General features: G+C 35.7%; 1 protein-coding gene across 1 annotated transcript; it reads right to left on the bottom strand.

The window, feature by feature from the left end:
• Positions 1-16133: 16133 nt before the first annotated feature.
• Positions 16134-17078, bottom strand: LOC119537099 (olfactory receptor 51V1-like). The gene has a single exon (XM_037839699.1). It carries the CDS (start codon positions 17076-17078, stop codon positions 16134-16136), a length of 945 nt encoding a protein of 314 aa, XP_037695627.1.
• Positions 17079-18069: the final 991 nt, after the last annotated feature.

Raw genomic sequence — 18069 nt, 5'->3', positions numbered from 1 at the left:
CTCATGCCTATTTTGGAATGTTCACTGCACACTTCATTTTATCTCATAATAGCTTTCATTCTCTTCTGTCCTAGAAATTTGTTGAACTTGCTCTTTCAATGGGTTCATGTTCACCTTTTAATTTAACCTTTTAGAATATGTTAACTCTCATTTTATTAGAATCTTGGAAAGGATGAGAAATAAGGGTTATCTAAAGCTATGGGAGGGATTAAGGAGAAATAAATACTTGTGTACACACAATTTTGTTGTTTTGATGATCTCTACAACTTCATTTAAAAAATCCTTTAGTGTTCTAGTATCTGGAGGTATAACACTTTATTTAACCAAGCCCATAGTTTTGTACAATTATATTGCTTCTAATGTTTTCCTTAGTAAAAGAATATTGCAATACTTTCTTGTTGCTGAATTTTTTCACTTATGGTATTGCTTAGTAAAGATGAAGTCGAAGTTCAGGGTCCAATGATATACACAATTTAAAGCTTATAGTGATTTTTGTTCCTATTACACTAAATGGGAGGAGCCTCAACCAGCTCTTCTTTATCCATACCTTTTCCTCCAGTGACTGAAGAATCTTCCTCACTAAGACCCTTGACCATTTTGGAGCCATCAGCCACCCACTGTAAGAACTCAGCATCTTTTTACACCCATGGGTCGTCAAGATGTGATTGATGACTTTCCTCAGTGCTGTGACTCTCCTGGCCCCACTGCCCAGCCTGATAAGAAGCTGCCATTCTGCAAAGGCCAGACAACTTCTTCACCACAAGAACATCCTCTATGGACAGGCCTTAGTCCTTTGTTCCTCTGGATTCAACTCCTTTCTCATTACTCTCTCCTATGACTTTATTTTCCATGTTGTGCTGAGAGTTGCCTCCCAAAATTACAAGTTCAAGCTTCAAAGCCCTTAAAACTAGCCATCCTCACATTTTCATTGTCTTCATGGTGATGCTTATGCAGTACCTCTGACGTCTTACCTACAGAGATGGCAGACCTAGTTCTCTTGACACCTCCTATGTTCAGACATATTCTACAGTCTGAAAAACAAGCACTACTGTGCAGTCCTTTAAAAGACCTTCAGGAGTCATGGAAGTTGGAGGGCTCTTCTCTCCAATAGTGATTTACAAAGGAGTGTATGATTAAATTCTAATTCCAAAAATAAAATGGCAATAGTGGTACTATTACTCATAATTCTAATAACAATGATACTTTTAGGCATTCTGCTTAGCATTTGGCATGCTAATGTCAATTACTCCTCAAAAACATTTTTCTCATTTTGCAGATGTGGAAACTAGATCCCTGATATCTAATACCTAAGATCATAATTTATAGCTACATTAATAATATTTCATCACCATTTTGCAAAATAACATTTTCCATTTCAGGGAGATAAAGAACACTTATCTACTAAGTGATGGAGGCAGGATTCGAACTCCAGATAGTTTCTATAAGAATAAGTTCTATGTTCCATAAACTATTAGTATTCAGATAAGCCTCCTTCCATTCACGCCAACTTGGCCTAAGGCTTCACAATTCAGATGGGTGCTTTAATACCTAATTCAGATAATGATTTGATTAACTTTCACTTTTTAATATTTAATGAGCAACTCTAAATGAAGCCTGTAGGACTTCTCTAATTATCAGATGCTGCATTGTTAGATGATGATTCTTTGGATAAGGAATTAGAAATTTACAGGACCAAGATAACATTTTTCCCTTGTATTATTGGCTTATCCTGGCTCCATCCCTGTTCTCCAGATGACTGTTAAATATCTTGTCTCTATAGTCTTTCAATTTGTACATTCCACATGGTTCTTTAAAACAAAACAAAACAAAAATATAAATGCCTATATCCCACATTGGTTTCCACTTAACATTTTATTTCACTATGTGATATTGCTACATAGTTTGGCAACTTTCTTTGTAGACCTTGGGTTTTGCAAATATTCAGAAAGACAGGGCATTAAGGGTAAAAGCTTTGAAGCAGTACAGATGTGAGTTTAAGTCCTAGTTCTACTACTAGCAGCTTTACTTGGCACTGTACTCTTCATGCATGTATAGCTTGATAATCAAAATATTATGTCTTTAAACAAGGCACATTTTGTTTCTTTTCTAGAATCCAGTATTCAAATGGAGTCTGACTTAAATGAAAACGAGGACAAACAAAATTAGGTTAAAATGATTTCAAGTAATTAAGTATAGCAAGATCGAATGATAATGTAGTTGCATATCTTAAAATATTTATGGACAAAATAAGCCTGATTTACTGGACCTAATGTATCCATATATATTTATATGATAGTTCATATAACATATGGTGGTTTTGAAACCCAAGTGCAACTATATTTAATTTGGGTGATGGGCAAATTATTCAGTATCTTTTAACTTTGTTCTCCTAACCTTTAAAATGGAGCTTAGTAATAAAATTTACTTCATTTAGTTTATGAGAGGATAATTTTAGTAATTAAATAAAGGTTAAAGCTTGAGGTATTCAAGAACTGAATTTATTTTCCTCTTTTTAAGAATAAAGTGTTTTAAGGATATCACTCACTTGTACCATAGTTACATTTTAATGTGTCAAAACCACACTTTAAGACGTAGAGCATATTACCAATTGGACCCAGCCCAAACCAGCTTCCAGATATTCCTATTGAGAGAAAAATATCACAGATTTAAAAATAGGTGGGAATAATGCATCTGATTCCTCTGAAGCAGACCTAATTCTTGGCACCTTTATATCAAGGAATTAATCCTTTGAAGGGCCCAAACCTATCTGGAGTTAGGATATTGGATACTTGGCATTAAAATGCAAGGTCTAATAAAGTTCCTTCAGTCTAAAGCACTCAACTATTGAAGTGACAATGATGACTGAGAACATAATTTGTTTTTGCTCCAATTCTTAGAGAAATTTTATCCTCAGACCTCTTTCTATTCCTTGGTAATTTATATAATTATTTTTGCATCTATTTTATTTTCTGCCACATTTGCTGAAACTCTAAAAGAAGTTTCTTCCCCAACAAATTCATACCTACAAGTATTCAGGCATCTGGGAATATATGCACTTTTTCTTAGGTATTTCTTTTACCTGCAGAAATAAAGCATCAGATATTTAAGTAACCAATAAAAACACAAAGTTTTTCAAAGAACTTACATGTACTACATTAATTTTTAAATTAATTTCTAAGTTGTTTGATGCTTCCTTTGTAATGATATGTTGACTCAAAAAAGAATACTCTTCAAAATGTGAGCAAGTGATACAATCATCAAAATGGATGTTGCTGTTATTTCTTAATTGTGCTAGAATAGTATCAAACATCAGTTAATGATTTTTGAACAAATTTTGAAATATCTCTATTTCACAATAGAAATAAACTTTATTAAATCATAAATATCCTATTCCTCAGCAGGTATCTTATAATAGCATATTTGGAGGAAAAGTTATTAACTCTCAAGTTCTTATCTTCCAAAGATGTGTAAGAAGATATATTATCTATGGTTGGTTGGATGAATTTATATTTAAATGTTTTGTTTAAAATACAGAGTTAAACAGGCAGAAACAGAAAATAGTGATATCATTACATTTTGATGTGGGACTGGTAGAGTGAAGAGAAGTAATAACTGAACTAGGAAAAATACAAATAGAAATTAATTAGTGATTCCTTCTGTGGAGAAGTGTTAGAGACAGGGAAGATCAGGGAAATGGACTATTTTTTTATGGTCTCAGCCAAAATTAGAACTTCTGTATTATTTTAAAACAATGTGCATGTAAACAAATAAAATTACTATGTTTATATAGATGTAATTATCATCGAACATTAGATGCCACCTAAATCACAGTTCATGTATTTCCATCCAGTGGTGTGTAGACCTATGCTTGTTCAGTATTCCAAATACATAACTTTGAAACCCAGCACCTGTTACATCCAACCACATTTTTTTCATGGCATGGTTGGTAATTCTTTTTCTTCAAATCATGACCTCTTATCTGAGGGACTGAGTTAACTCATCTCAAGAAAAAAAAAAAGGTGTGTTACATAATGAGCTGGGGAAACCAACCACAACATGCAGACTGCCCACTCTCACAGGCACTCAACACATTGCTTCCACCACACTAAGACAAAACATTCCCTTATAAACACAGAATTCTCATCTATACAACACTCTATGCAGTTCATTTTAATATGGACCAGTACATATACTACAGGCTCACATATGTACATATAACCACTTTTCCTCCCTTTGTTTCAACTGACTTCCAAAATATCTTATTTCATTCTCCTTTCCTATATCTTCATTTTACCCTTCTATGTTAGCACTGACCCAGTCCCTGTCAACACCGCCAGGATCAATACCTTCAACACCACTGAGACCACCAATATGAAATTCCAGTAACTACACATTCCAGACTACTGCCTATTCCATGTTTTAATATCTCTTATACCAATCTTTCTGACCCTTTCCAGTGAGAAAGACTTTTGTTTCAACTAATTTAGATATTTTTCTACTCTCTTGCCACTTTATTCAAATAGATTCCTTATATGACTAAATATGACTTTCTCATTCCCACCTCAAAGTATTTACATACGTTCTAGGTATATTTTCAACCTTGGTCATTAAATCCATTGTTTTAACACCAGTTTATATCCAGCATTCTAAAAAAGGCTTCCCATAACCCCCATAACTTACTATAACAAGAACCCCTGTAGCCATTAAATGCCTACAGAATGCAGGGTCATTCTTTTTTTTCCCCCCTACTCTTGGCATTTACCACAAATAGTTTCATATTACCTCCCAACTCTTAACTCTTACCTACATGAGTTCCCCTTACCTACCTTGATTTCAAATGTCTTTAAGATTTAGACTGCATCTTTCACATCACTCAGTAAGGATAATCTGACACTTTCACATAGTAAATTCTGTTAAAAAAATAAATACCTAGTTCAGAAATTCCTACTCCAGCACAGCAGTAGTCTAGACTCCATTTAAACTCTGATGTACAAAAAGTTTTAAGGGACATCTTTCCCGCCAAAATTGAAAGGAGAGGAAGAGAGTTACTGCATTAGGCAGAAAACATTTATCAGCATGCTGGATTGCCAATTATCCTTGTGCAGTATTTATATTTATCTGTCTGTTGGACTACTCATCCTAGCCAGACAGATGTCCCACAGACTATTCCTGGAGATCCAAAAGGCATTTAACTACTCCAATTAACTATGGCTCTTACCTAATCTCTCAAATATCCTTATATGTCTCTTTTCATCCTCCTGGAGACAACTCAGTCTTTTTCAATTAATATTTTTATTCATTTATTTTTAACACATGATTTCTCCAGTCTGTTGTCTGCCTGGAGTCCAACAGAACACCTCTGTCTTTCACAAAGTGTGAGTCCTCACCAGTCAACCTTGATTTCCTGTAATCTTCAACTAAACTTCTGTATTCTCACCTTTTTCCAGTGCTCTTTTCTCTTCCATATTTAAGGACCCTGAGTTTCCATAACTTTTCAATTTACATGCCTAAGGAAACCTTCAGGTAAGCATCTCCTAAAGATGGTGTCCCATCTCTCTACTTTTAAGAAAAGCAAATTCAGCAATTATTTTTATGTGCTGAGCTATCTCCTCACCATGGAAACAGCAACCCCCACACAGACTGACAAGTGAGTTCAGCAGCACAGTTCTTCTCTGTCAGTCTCAACCTCATTGGCATAGACAGGGAATGGATGCTTTCTTTGGAAATATTGGAAACCTCTAATAGTGACAACACCAAGAGTTATTTATTGCAACCAACATAGTCTCTTAGAGGAAATGGCCGGAGGGAGGTTATCAAAATACTCCCATGAGATAGTTTCAATGTGCTACACATGAGTTATCAGAAAAACAAATTACTTGAAACCAAGACCAGGCCAAACTGCCTTTCTCAAAACTCCAGAGCCCTTACAATTAATCACACTCTTGCATGAAACCAGTTGAATTTCTACTGTCCACCAGAAACATTTGATGAACTATTCTTTAGAAGTGATTGTTTCTGAAAAGTGAACTTAACGTTTAAATATCAATGCTTGGTTTGGATTATTTTGGAGGGAAATCATTTTGAAATGCAATTTTCTACTTTCTTTTGGAGAAGATGAGGATTGGAAATTACCATTCAAACAATTACCATTGTTTTAATTCTCATTATTACATTGTTTTACAACAATGTAACACTCTAGATTTGATGACAGGTATAGGACCATTTATTTTAGTCTGAGTTGCTGTGGCTTCTTTAAGTGTTCTGGTTTTCTCCCTCTCCTTTCTTCCTATAGACCTGGGGACTGCAATGCTTCTTTCTCTTTCCAAGGTTTTATCACTTATTTCCTTCTTTAACCCAAATGCCCAGAAAAGTGCCTAGTATAGAGGTGCATTCTGAATATTTGATTCATGAAGAATTAATAGATGGGGGTTCTCACCTTCAGCCAAGATGGGGTACCAGAATTGAATTTACCCTCCCATCTAAAATAACCAAAGTAACCACAGGAGACAGATGAACAAACAGTTTACAACACACTGAATATGGCAACAAAGGACAATAATCCCTGAGAGACCAGGAAATAAATGAGGTAAACCCTGTTATTATCACAGCTTACTGCCTTGAGAATTTCCAGGCCACAGTAAAAGGAGGGAAATACAAATGGAGTACAGTGGACCCCTTGGGTTGAGGAATTATTGCTGAGAATTTGAGTGACTAAAGCTTGTGGGACAACATTCTGGAGAAGAGAGAGGCACACAAAGATAGGAATTTGGAGTTATGCAGATGGACCCCTCAACTATTCACTGAAGCCCTGTTTCATGCCTATGTGTGAGGAAACTACAGGAGGCCAAGGAAACAATGATACAAAAGGATTAGAGGGAACACAGCCCAGTGCTCACACATTGCCAGAATAAGTGCCTATTTCCAGCCAGATTGGAAGATCTCATAGTTCACAGGGCATTGAGCAGAATACACAGAACAATACAGTACCAGCAGTGGGGAATAATTAGCCCCAGTTATTTCAATGTTCTCTGGTCACAGCTAACAAATAAATCTTAAAAGCAGGACCATAAGGATCAAACTGTTTCTAGATAATTTAAATGCAATCTCAGAACAATTCAAGAATATATATAGGCAAAATTGTGTGATTATAGTCATCATATATATATATATATATATAGTCATTATATATATATATAGTCATTTTATATATATACATATACATACATATATATATATACATACATATATATATTTATATATATATATGTATGTATATATATATATATATAGCTGATGTTGGAACAAAGAAATACCTGTACTCAAGAGAAACAGAGAAGAGGAAAAGTCTTAGAAATTGTTTTAAGAAGATTCCAAAATGTTTGAAGAGCAAAAATGATTCGTGTCACTGAAAGAAAGATTTTAAGGAAGGATTAAGAGGACAAATAGAATGAGGAAATAATGCAAGACACCAGATTTTACAACACAGAAAGCAATTTTATGAAGAGCATGGCAAGTAGGTTGTGGGGATTAAGGTGAGCTTGTGAAGGGAAATGAGCATTTAAAAAGTTTTCCCAATATGTAAGGAATGGGATGAAGAGGGAAAGTCAGAAGATGGTATAAAGAATAGTCTATCAGCCTATAATTGAAAGAAATAAATTAAAGAAACAAGACACAAAATGGCAAAAACACACCAAGTGAAAGGCTGACCTTACAAAGTATCTTTTATAACATATTTTCCAAATTTAATAGTATGATTATAGAAATACCTCTTTTGCCATTACTATTTTATCAGTGATTTATAAACCATTAATATCATATTTTTGTTCTTTTATTGTTCAATTTGACTCAGATTTGTGGCTTCTGCATCCTTTTGATACATGTCCATCATTCTTTGATTATTTGCTTTCTGATGCAGCAAATGTTCCATGTATATTTTTCACTTTCCCTAAATTAGACCATTTTCTCAAAAGACACTGGTTATTTTTCAAAGAGAATAACATGGAAAAAACCAGTCTGGTTACTAGTAGGCTCCTTACTATTGAGGTGTATCACTGCTCTCAGAGCCTCTTATTGGACAGAGCTAGGGAATAAATAGAGAGAGTGATAACAGAAAATAGACGATAAGATAGATAGATTCACACAAATTTACATCATTATACTTTCATATTTATCTATACATATTGAGAATCATGAGTGCAGACATATGTCGCCTAATCTAATCTTACACAAAAGGTTCATTTTAATTTTCTTCCCTTTCATATTTGTAATTCCCTTTTCTGTCAATGAAAAACCAGCACCAATTGGCTTTGATAACTTTTCTTATCTGTTCAGTCTCCTTGTATGTAAGCAGTTGTGCATTGCCAGTGTCCTCTTCTTGGTGCAGATTCCCTCCTTACTCAAGTTGGTCTCTGTCATCCTGCATAGGGCTGTCCCACCGTGTGGTGACTCCTCATCACACCTGGGTTCTTGCACTCCCTGTTAGGTGGCCATCTCCCCTAGAGGAAAACCCTCCTTGCCTCACAGTTTCTGACACCTCACTTTGGGAACACCTTCACAGGTGTATGTCCTCCTTACTCTGCTCAGACTCTGCCTCTCTGCACTAGACCTCTCCTCCATTAAGAAAATATTTAGAATCAAACTCTTCATGACAAGGTGCCACCCTCAGCTCCATTCCCCCATGGGCATTCCATGAGTGAATTGCTACAGTGGTGCATCATGGGAACACAGGTTAAATGCACAACAGAAACTTTCTGCAGATGGTCCCTTTAGTACTTGCACAGAATTGAGTTCAGATAGAGCAAATAGTCTATTTTTCATTTATTCAGCACATATAGTCCAATAGAGCAGGGGAAGAAGTCTCCTGGGGGTGGAAAACTGCTCTTGTTCAGTGTCAGTAGATGGCAGCTCTGAATGCCACTATTAGTGCTGGAGAACAGAGACCAATCAATACTGTTTGAGTATGTTTTTTACCCACTTGGTGGTGGTGGTGGTGGTGGGATTACATGGGTGTTTCAGTTATCTAAGCTGTTGAAGTAAATATCATGAAATGGGTTGTGTTAAACAATGGGAATTTATTTTCTGATGGTTTGAGGCCAGAAAAATGTTGAAATCAAGGCATCATCAAGGTGATTCTTTCTCCCCAAGGACTGTGGTGTTCTGGGGCTGGCTGCTGGTGATCCTTGGTTCCTCTGTCACATGGCAAGACACGTGGTGGCATCTCTTGGTCTTTTCCTTCTCTTCAGCTTCTTGTTTCCTGTGTCTTTCTCTCTCTCTGTCTGAATTTCATTGCGCTAATATAGGACTCCAGTCATAGGATTAAGACCCATCCTGCTGAGGTGGGTCACATCTTAAGTGAAGTAGCCTCATAAAAGGTCCTACTTACAATGGGTTCAAACCCCCAGGAATGATTAAATTTAAGAACATGTTTTTCTGAGGTACATACAGCTTTATCAAATCACTGCAGGGGACAGTGGCCCTGCCACTGAAAATTCTTGTTTTAATAAGCTTCTGCAGCTGCTTGTTACCAGTTTCTGGGTTTAAGTTATGGCCAGGCCTTTTCATGAGGGGTAATATCTTCCCCATTCAGTGGAAGGGCACACAATAGAAAAGAGGTGGAGCTAGCAAAAGACTGGAGGATGGCTGCTTAGTGTGTGCTTGTGACTTCCCCAGAGAAGGAGGTAGGGTTGGTGAATTCTGGGCATTGGCTGCTTAACAGGTATCTGGGATTTCCCTAATAGCATCCTCATGCTGTCACATGGACATGCTCCTCACAATTGTCAGAGTTTAAAACCATGCTTTGGTCCATTGGCGGTGCCCCTTTTCCCCACCCAAACACCAACATGGTGGCCTACCTTATCGTGCTTCAGCTAACCGCATTAGAATTATATATTTCAGGATGGGAAGGGAAACAAAAGGAAAGAAAGAATAGGAGGAAAAGGTGAAGATTCAGCCCTGTTTAAATTAAATTCCGATTCTTTAAAATCACTGCCCATTATTCTATTAGTTTGATTTTATTTGGAGAATCATTTTTATGCTATAGCAATTAATTTCTTATGTTATCTGTGTTAAAAATATATTCTGACCATAACTTATTTAAAATTAATATCTTTTTTTTTCAGGTTACCTATAGCCAAGCATCAGCTTTCATGTATCTTTAGTAATAAAATCTCTCACATTTTAAAATTATGGCTTGATTTCTATCATGAAGTGGAAAAGATTTCCAGTACTTATAAAACTATTCTCCATCACAGTATACTGCTTTTATAGTTAATTTTTTATATTCAGAACATTTATTATTATTGATAGCAAAAATCAATCAGTGATTTCTATATGTCAAGCAGTGTAATAAGTTCTTCAGTTTGCTTTCTTATGAAATTATAGTGGGAGGCCCAGTCTAAAGAAACAGATCAGTAGATAAAAGATAATAACTCTTTTTTAAAATGTTCCTCCAAGATTTAAGTTCATTTTTACAAAAACAATGGAATTGGCATGATAGGTGACAAACTGATACTGCCGTCATGGACACATAAATCTGTGAGAGCAAAGGATTTAATAAAATAAAACAGGAGTACAATATTGCCCAAAGTGAATCTAGTAGGTTTACACTCTAAGAGGGAAAAATCAGCCCCAGGAAACTCAGAAGGTTCAGAAAATACAGAGTTCTACACAGAAGCAAGACTAATTAATGTGCCTTGTGGCTATGTAAGGGTTCTTGTAGGGCCTATGGGATTCAGAATGATCTCCTTTCCTTGCTTAGGAGTCTTGTTAAAGCAATCTATTAAAATGCTGTAGATATATGGGTACTATGGTATTTGAAATTTTCTGTAAAATATGCATCAGCTATGTCAGAAATAAATTGGGTAAATGTATAGAAAAGGAACTATTAATATAAAACGAGTCAGGAAAATATAATTGTGATTGAAGATCACAAGACAGAATAGTGCAGAGATTATATAGGATCATAGTATAATTTAAGGTTGGAAATATGTGGGACTTGAAGAATTGTATCAAGTGAAATGATTTTCTTATAATTTATTTTAATTAATCAAGAAATATAAGTTTTAGAAATTAAGACACAGTGTAAGCTTATGTGTATGCGGGCAATCTATGGTCTCAGGCTGCCAGGAATCAAATCTCTGCTCCACTACCTTTAATTATAAAACCTTAAGAAAGTTATTTTATTTACATGCCCATTTTAAAAACAGTGCTTAGGGCATAACAAGTGTACAATAAATGTTAGTAATTATTTATAGGTATAGCAACAAAGACTGTTTCCCTCCCCTGTCCTGACTACTTTGAAACCAATCTAGCAGCTGTAGGTCTACAGAGAAAAGCAACTGGGACTACAAGGAAAAAAAAAAAGAAAAAAAAAAACAAAAAACTTCAGACTGTAATTGTTCTACACTTCAAAGTTCCCCTGACCTACCCCATCCCTCTCCTGCTCACCCAAATTACCAGATGCCTGAGAGGCCCTAAATGGGTAGTTCCTTACCTCCTTCTTCCTCTCTCCCAGCCCTTACAGACTCCAGATAGCCTAATTAGGACAAAAGAAAACATTAAGAACAAAGAGGTCCTACTAATAGCCTCAGGAAATCCCTCACTCATCCCAGTGATCAGCCTCCCTTCCTATCTTCTGGTGTTTTTCTTTCAACCTACTTCCAGTTCTTAAAGAGCTGGCCTTTGTTACCAGGCAGATGTGTTCTATTTTCCCTCCTCTGCTATAGCAGCTACTAAATAGTCATCTTTGACTGCGTAACATTATCGAATGCAGTTTTTTTCTTTGACAATAGTAATAAAATGTATTTGTGGGTGGGATTGGGAGTTGGCTTAAATGCAGTATAGTGGAATAAAGCTCAATTTGTGCAAAAAGTGTTGTATTAACATTATTTTATATAAGATGAACTTACCAAAATTGGGCTGTATTACCACAAAGAAAGAGTTAATTAAATCATGATATACCAGCCTGCTAGATTAAAAAGATTTTTTAAAGTTTAGGAATTACTACAGGTCAATTATTCCATAAGAAAACAGTCATAATACGTATAATTAATCAGGGAAATTTCTTTGAACTGCCAAGAATTTTTGCCTTTTCAATACTTTTGATTTTTCTTTTCTTTCACTAGAGTCCTACTGCCATAAAGTGCTTCTGCCAGAGGATAGCAACTAGAACAAGGGTAGGAAGGAAGGAGGTTTGCATACAGAGGTTTCTTGCAACACCAAACAGGAGCATAAACTAGTCCAGCATGAGACTGAGAAGAGAGAAACAGATGAAAAGGAGAAAAGGGAAGCTATAATTCTCAAGGACCCAGTTTCTCCTGCACAACTTCTGGACAATTTCAATGAATCAGGGTAGAAGAAGACAGAAACCTAAGTTATTTTGAAAAGGAAGCTAAATACAGAGGAAAGTTAGTACCCTTTTTCCTGCTTGGGCATCTCATGGAGATTGCCTTGTGGGATGTCTCTTGCCAATGAGGGGCAGGTGCATTGCAGTAGAAATGACCATGTGGTGTGTTCACCTGGAGAAGAACTTGAAAGAGTGTCCTCTGGTTCTCTCTCCCCACCAAGGCAGCAAATAAAATGGATTCTTTATAGCACTGTAGGGAACACAAAGTCATGGAGAATGCTAGATAGTGAAGTTGTGAGGGAGATGCCATGGTTAGGAGCAAATGACTCTTGTAACCAAAGGCCATAGGAACAAATGTTAGAGTTGGGGAGTAAAAGAAATTGAGTAACATTTCAGGACTTGTGCAGTAAGAGCCAAGGTTATGGATGTGTCAGTAAGTGAATCCAAGAGAAAATAATCAGTTAAAATTCAGCAGATTTTGAGGAAAGGAAAGAGTCCCAACCAAAGAGAGGAAACAAGATCTTTTAAGAAAGGTCAGCCAGGTTTTAGAGCAATTAGACCAGGGGCTCAAACAGTTTTCTCACCCAATTACTCAGGGACTTTGGCTTCCCCTGGATGCAGATGATAACAGGACTGGGGTGGGGGCAGGTGGACAGAGACTGATGAGGAGGGAAAAACTGCAGCAGAAAAGATAAAATCCCAGGTCAGAAAAGTTATTCAAATAGATTATGTTACACCACAGCAAAGATATTTTTAAAATTCAAATGCACTGAGTGACCTTTAAGTGAATGGTTGGAGTTTTGGCCAAACATAATCATTAGCATGAATGTGGTATCTTGGAAAAATGGTCTCATGAATATGGTCACATGAGAAAAATGAAAACATAACTCACAACATCTGAGATTTGGAATAAAAAGTATAAAATCTTTTATGTGGCAATTTGGTATATCATAATATTGGCTGAAGAAAGAATGGACTATTAAGTAATTGTTTCAATTAGTAACTGATTTGAAAATCTATATTCACATCCCTATATAATTTAAAACCCTTAATTCATAAGCAGCAAAAATAAAAACAAGCAAAAGGAAATAAAAACACTGAAAGAGAAACAGGGAAATTTCCATGATGTAAAATGAAACAGTGATAGCAGTACTAAAAAATGCTAAATGTAAAACCAAAATGTTCCACCACTTTTTTTAAATTCAGTTTTATTGAGATATATTCACATACCATACAATCATCCACAGTGTACAATCAATTGTTCACAGTACCGTTGAATAATTGTGCTTCATCACCACAATTCTGAATATTTTCATTACTCCAAAAAAAAAAAATAAAAACAATAAAAATAAAAGTTAAAAAGAACACCTAAAACATCCCATCCCTCCCATCCCACCCTATTTTTCAATTAATTTTGTCCCAATTTTTCTACTCATCTGTCCATCCACTGGATAAAGGGAATGTAAGCCACAGGTTTTCACAATCACACAGTCACACCATGTAATATACATAGTTGTACAATCATCTTCAAGAATCAAGTCTACTGGGTTGCAGTTTGACAGTCTGAGGTACTTCCTTCTAGCTATTCCATACCCTAAAAACTAAACAGGGATATCTATATAGCACATAAGAATGTCCTCCAGAGTGACCTCTAGACTCCACTTGAAATCTCTCAGCCACAGAAACTTTACTTTGTTTCATTTCTCTTCCCCCTTTTGGTCCAGACTTTCTCAATCCCAGGACGCTGGGTCCAGGCTCATCCCTGGGAGTCATATCCTGCACAGCCAAGGAGATTTACATTCCTGGGGGTCAGGTCCCACATAGAGGGCAGGGCAGCAAGATCACCTGTCAAGTTCCACCACTTATTTTATAGTAATTTAAATCCCTTTATCTCAATTTCCTCATATGCAAAGGGGAAATATTATTATTTACTTCATACCTTTGCTCAGAGGAGTGTTAGAGAGAATCCCTACACAGTGCTTCCACAGTGCCTGATAGAAAAGGCATCTGCTAAATATAAACTAGGTATTATTACTATTACTGGTGATTGTTATTAAGTGATGATGTAAGCATTAAAAGTAAACTAAAATTAACAATTTTCATGAATCATTTTTATAATCATATGGTGTGAATGTTTTTAATAGCTTTATTCATAATCAAAACTACAAAAAAAGCTAAAATTCCATTCAGCCAATAAATGGAAAAATATTTTTTTGTAAATGATACAGAATTGGACTCAGCAATAAAAATAAATGAACTACAGATACATGCAACATGAACAAATCTCAAAAGCATTATTATCAAGGGAAATAATCCAGATACAAAAGACTACATTACTTATGATTTAGTTTACATGACTTTCTATAAAAAACAAAATTATAGGACAGAAATCACATTCATGGTTACCAGGGCTTTAGGGTTCTTGGAGGGGACCGACCACAAAGGGATACAAGGGAAGTTTCTGGGATGACGGAAAGATGCTATGTCTTGACTGTGGTCATGGGGGTTACACAATGGTAAATATTTTCAGAACTCATCAAACTGTACATGTACAACTAGAAAGGGTGAATTTTACTATTTGCAATTATACCTCAGTAAACCTGCCATCAAAATATTAAGTGGCAAAAAACAGACACAAATATATAAATATCATTGTAGCAAAAATATTTTTTGAAAATGTACAGGTATCAACAGAGTTCAAATGTGTCCAATACATAATCATCCATGATTTTCTACTTTTTTATCATACAAATATTTTATGATGGCTGCATAACCAACTGGTAAACTTATTGAAAAGAAATACAGAAAGGAAGAAAGAAAGAGCGCTCATGTAATTGGAAACTAACACAGAGAATATATTCCAATTCCATTACTTACTATTTCATAAAAATTGGAAACATTATTTAAACCACTGCATGCTTTAAGATACCCATCTATATAGTGGAAAATAATGTCTACCTGAGAGTGCTGATTGGGAGATTAAATTAAAAATGTATTTACGTTACTTGGTCAGAGTAAAAATTATAGCAATCTAGATTTTTTTTCTTTAAACTGGGGCATGGGATCTAAATGACATATTAAAAAGAAAGAAAGCTCATGGTATACATTTTCAAAAGGTAATTGTTATTTGTATTACTATTTGGATAAGTAAACTACCCACAAAATCTAATTCTTTCTACTTTGGCAATTACTGGTTGTCTCTAACGCCAGTTCAGTTACTGGTCATAGGGTGAAAGTAGGGATTGATTGGTAGGCAAGATTAGTTTTCATTATTTGTTTGTTTTAATCACAACTTTGCAAATAATTAAAATAGTCCATCTCCTTATGGTGCTTAATCCATTGGATGGCCATGTAGCTAAACTGGGTAAAGAGGGACATGGATAAGTAATAAACAAGAACATTGCCTAGGGTACTAAGACAGTGGTTGATGTTTCAAAAATTACTTCAAGCACTCTAATCAGAAAATATACCTTTTCCATAATTGCTAGTTCCCAAATTATCCTACTTGCCATAGGAAAACAGAATTTACTGGCTAATCTACCTCAAACATTATTATGATATTCAATCCATTGTATTTACATTTTACAATTTAAGAAATTGATCACAATTCATTCATATCAATTTAATTCACCTATGAAGTTTGTATGAAAATGGAAAGGAAAGCAGGTATTACATGTAAAATATTATACAAATAGAAATTATTAAATATATTTTTAATTGTGTACTGACTCTTACCCTTTTGAATTGCATTTGTTGCCTTTAAATAAAGTTGTATTTGACCTCAAGGAACTTAGGCTATATACAAGTAGCACAATCTCTGGATTCTCCTTCGTATCTGTTGAGTCTTGATACTATAAATAATGGGGTTCATCAAGGGTGGAAAAAGGATATAGATGTTGCCCATGAGGATATGAACTAAAGGTGAGAGGTGTTTACCAAAACGATGCACCATGGTCAGACCAATGATGGGGACATAGAAAACCAAAACAGCACAGATGTGAGATACACAGGTCTGCAAGGACTTGATCCTCTCCTCCTGGGATGCAATGGCTAAAACCGTGTGTAAGATCATGATGTAGGAGATGAGTATGAGCACTGCATCCAAAAACAAGTTGCTGATCACCAAGGCCAGACCATAGATACTGTTGAAGCGGATGTCCGAACAGGCCATTCGAATTAAATCTTGGTGCAGGCAGAAAGAGTGAGAAAGGATATGGGGATGGCAGTAAGTTAAGAACTTCAGGCGGATGATAACTGGAGGTATGAGTAAAGAACTCCTACCTAAAATGGCCATCCAAATTTTCATGATTTTGTCATTGCTTAGGATGGAAGAGTAGTGCAATGGGTTGCAAATGGCAATGTAGCGGTCAAAGGCCATGGCAAGGAGGACAGAGGACTCCATGAAGGACAGACCATGGATAAAATAGGACTGAGCAATGCAGGAGTCCAGGCTGATCTCTTGAATGAGTCCCCACAGGATCCCTAGCACTGTGTGCACAGTTGACAACCCCATGCACAGGTCAGTGAGGGCGAGCATGGCCAGGAAATAAAACATGGGTTGGTGTAGGCTTGGCTCAGTCCGGATCACATGGAGGACCATGCAGTTTCCCAGAAATACCATGGCATAGATGGAGGAGAAGGGGATGGAGAGCCAGAGATAGTCAAGTTCTAGGCCAGGAAAACCAGTGAGAACAAAGATGGAATTACTGAGGTTGGAGATAGAGGTCGCAGACATTATCAGAGGATTGAAAATATTATTAGTGAGATATAAATTAGATGGATTTATGATCCCCAAATTTCTAGTAATGTTCATCTGCTTTTGAGAAGAAAATAAATATAATACAATTACCTTAAGTGTCGTAAACTCAGCAAAATAGAAACCTGATCCTTTATCCTTTAGGATAAAAACCCATTGTCTAGACATGGAATTTCCAGTGGAAGTGACTACAGATGTCAGAAGACTAGGGAGTTTTATACAGATATAGTAACGTTAATGACCTCATGGGATTTGGATTTGGGGATGAACTTCTGGGAGTCTGTTTATTCCTAAAGGAAGATAATGTATGATTACAGGTGTCTAATGTTGCTACGGCGGCCAGTACCTTCAAGGAAAATATGTAATATATGTATAATTTTCTTTTTGGGTACCACAATTGTCCCTTTTACTGCTCCTAAAGGATCATAGGTTCCCAAAGGAAATGTGACTGGTTAAAACAATGTAACTTTGCAGAATATAGAGTTTAGCCAAGAGAAATCTTAATGAACTAAGTTGAATCAGAACATTTTTACACATTCCCCATTGCTTAGGCTCTCTCTAAATTATTTACCTATTTAAAGTATACTCTCCTTTATTTATCTTTTCTTTTGTTCCTCTTTATGCTGTAAGAGTTTTCTGGACCTTAAAATATTTTAATCTCATATATTTCATATATAGATAACATAAATGACATGTATTTTAAACTGGAAAATATTAAATCATTATTTGATATATCTTTTATCTATGGCCATCTTAGTTATTTAAGGGTAGAATACAATTAGTTTATTAAGCATAAAATATTTTTGATAACACCCAGACAGTGGTAAAGGCAGAATATCTGGCCCAGCCTGCCAGGGAGATATGAGCATCAGCACCCCTTATTATGTAGATTAAAGCCATATGACATGAATTCCTTTGGTTAAGAGAGTGTATGAATTATTAGATCTTGAAAAAATAATTTGAGGATTTT

Source organism: Choloepus didactylus, chromosome 6 (genome assembly GCF_015220235.1).
Source record: "Choloepus didactylus isolate mChoDid1 chromosome 6, mChoDid1.pri, whole genome shotgun sequence".
NCBI lineage: Eukaryota > Metazoa > Chordata > Mammalia > Pilosa > Megalonychidae > Choloepus > Choloepus didactylus.
The sequence above is the reverse complement of the archived record's forward strand: the minus strand, read 5'-3'. Positions and strand labels throughout refer to the sequence as shown.

Coding starts and splice junctions, on each gene's coding strand:
- LOC119537099 (XM_037839699.1), bottom strand. CDS start 17,078: ATGTCTGCGACCTCTATCTCCAACCTCAGTAATTCCATCTTTGTTCTC.